General features: G+C 28.0%; 1 protein-coding gene across 1 annotated transcript; it reads left to right on the top strand.

Moving 5' to 3' along the window:
- The first annotated feature begins 345 nt into the window (after positions 1 to 345).
- Positions 346 to 1,442, top strand: LOC124924737 (probable xyloglucan endotransglucosylase/hydrolase protein 32). Its single transcript, XM_047464731.1, has 4 exons — positions 346 to 547; positions 630 to 730; positions 795 to 1,012; positions 1,085 to 1,442. Exons 1-4 carry the CDS (start codon positions 346 to 348, stop codon positions 1,440 to 1,442), a joined length of 879 nt encoding a protein of 292 aa, XP_047320687.1.
- Positions 1,443 to 2,754: the final 1,312 nt, after the last annotated feature.

Here is a 2,754-nt window from a genome sequence, read left to right as displayed (position 1 = left end):
TTAGAATGAGATGTTGATTTTGACTAGAGATAGTTATTATTATAGAAATAATAAAGAGCGGAAAATATATTATTGATAGAAAAGTGTAGAGAATGATATCTCATTTTTTATTTAAATAAATTAAAATTTTAAAATTGACTCAAAAACAAAAGATTTTTTTTTTTTTTTTTTGTTTAAAGTGGAGAGATGGTTAGTAATTAAAAGAAGAGGTGAGATTTATTGTATCCTTGACCACTATACACGAAATCCTACTAGTTATCTATAAATACGTTTCTTTTCTGCATCCACCAAATATTATAACCTCTTGCTCATTCCCTTTTCTTCTTCCTTGAGCTCTACCCAACAATGGCGGTTTTGGATCTCCTCTTTTTCTTCTCGACAATCTCCATTTATCTAACTATAACCGCAGCAAAACCTTCCCCCGGCTACTATCCTAGTTATAAAGTTCCCACCATAGACTTCAACAAGGGATTCACAAACAGGTGGGGCGCCCAACACCAAACCCTAAATAAATCAGAGTTAACTATATGGCTTGATCGATACACAGGTAATTATTTTTGTTATTTAGAATTAAGTCATTGACACATGTAATCATCAGTTATATTAACTATATTTTACTCACCCCATAGGAAGCGGGTTCAAATCGTTGACTTCTTACAACTCCGGTTACTTTGGGGCGAATATCAAGCTTCATCCGGGTTATACTGCCGGAATTATCACTTCACTATATGTAAGACGTTTATTTAATAACATTCTAAGTTATTCTGGATTTTCTATTAACTCCTTACATGCAGTTGTCAAACAATGAGGCTTACCCGGGAAAACACGACGAGATAGATATAGAGTTTTTGGGGACGACGAAAGATAAGCCTTACGTGTTGCAAACAAATGTGTTCATAAGGGGAAGTGGTGATGGGAATATTATCGGGAGAGACAATAAAATTCATCTTTGGTTTGATCCTACTAAAGATTTTCATCACTATGCGATTCTTTGGAATCCTCGTGAAATTATGTAAGTAATTAATTAAAATTTCTCTGCCTTTTCTTTTACGTTGTTGTGATGTTTTATAAAAAAAAATTGTAGATTCTACGTAGACGATATTCCAATCAGACGGTATCCTAAGAAGATCGATTCGTTATTCCCAGCCAGGCCTATGTGGGTGTACGGTTCTATTTGGGATGCTTCATCATGGGCAACAGAAAACGGTAAATACAAAGCCGATTATAAATACGAACCATTTTATGCTAGGTACAAAAACTTCAAAATCGGTAATGCGCCAAGGGGATCGCCATCAGGCCCGGTTGGGTTGAGTCGTCAACAATATTCGGCCATGAGTTGGGTACAAAGTAACTATTTGGTGTATGATTATTGTCATGACAAGACAAGAGATCGCAAACAAATACCAGAGTGTTCAAAGATATCTAAATTGATATCAAAGTAAAAGGAAGATTATTATGATTTCTTAGATTTGTTTAATTTCTTTCTTATGAAGTTTATAGCATGTTTGTTATGCACACAATAATGTTTTGGATTGGGGGAGATGAGATGATCAACTATCTTCTTAAAGGGTGGTTAGTGTCCATACCTCCAATTATTTCAATATTTTTACATTTTCTTTAAATATTTGAATAATAAGATTTTGGATTTTATAATTATACCATGCAATGTATGTCCTGACAGCAACAATATAACAAATTCTTTATTATCTCACCAGCCCATTAAATTTTAAATTATAAAATGTTTAAAAAAAAAATGTTATGGGTTTAATTATATTTAGAATGTTTTAAGTTTAAGTTAAAGTTATAAATATCTGATAAGTGATACAAACTTTCTTTATCAAATTAAAAAAAAAAAATCTCACCTTTTCAATTTGACAAGTTTTAACACTGCAACAACAATTAAGGTTATTTCATTACTAAGTACAAATTAAGAGTTTTAATTTTCTTCTAAAGTTCTAACTTCTAACACTACAAGAAATAATACATATATCAGGTTTTACATAGGGGCTGGAGTCAGAAAAAATAATAATAAAATAAATCCTCCTTAATCTATAATTTTTTTAAAATTGAATATATATATATATATATAATAAAATTAAATTAAAAATATATATGTTAATCATATGTATCTTAATCTTTTCATATATCTTAATTTTTGTATAGTTTCATTATATCTTAAATTTTATTTTATAAATTCTCTATTCTCTAATTATTTCATTAAAATTCTTTTATTTAATTTTCTAATTAATAAAATATTTTTCTCTTCAATTATATTATTTTAATTCTCTTTAATAATGTTTATGTTATTAATTGGTATAATCCTTTAATTTAATTATGTATATAATATTTATAATTGATTTTATTTATGTTTGATAATGTAGAATTTTGAAAATTTAAGTTAGAATTATTTAATTTTTTCTTTAATTTTTTTTTTTATTATTGTACTCCAACTTTTCGATTAAATATTACAGGAGTTTTTTTTATGTTTTTTATTAAGAAAAAATGCCATAAATCCGTCCCTATAACTTGTCATAACAAATATGCTTAATCTTCATTTGTTTTGTGGGGACCTTGATATTTGTATTATGTGAATAAAATTTTCAAAACTTGAATTTCACTCAAACAAAAATTGAATTGAAAATGAGTTAGGACTGTGGATCTGGCTAATTATTAATAATATTATTATACATATCCACATACTATATTTTAAGTTTTTCTAATCACAAATTCAGAAATATGAGTTTGAAAATATTT

The sequence above is a fragment of the Impatiens glandulifera genome, chromosome 2 (assembly GCF_907164915.1).
Source record: "Impatiens glandulifera chromosome 2, dImpGla2.1, whole genome shotgun sequence".
NCBI lineage: Eukaryota > Viridiplantae > Streptophyta > Magnoliopsida > Ericales > Balsaminaceae > Impatiens > Impatiens glandulifera.
Note: the sequence above shows the minus strand (reverse complement) of the source record. Positions and strands in the feature narration are given on the sequence as shown.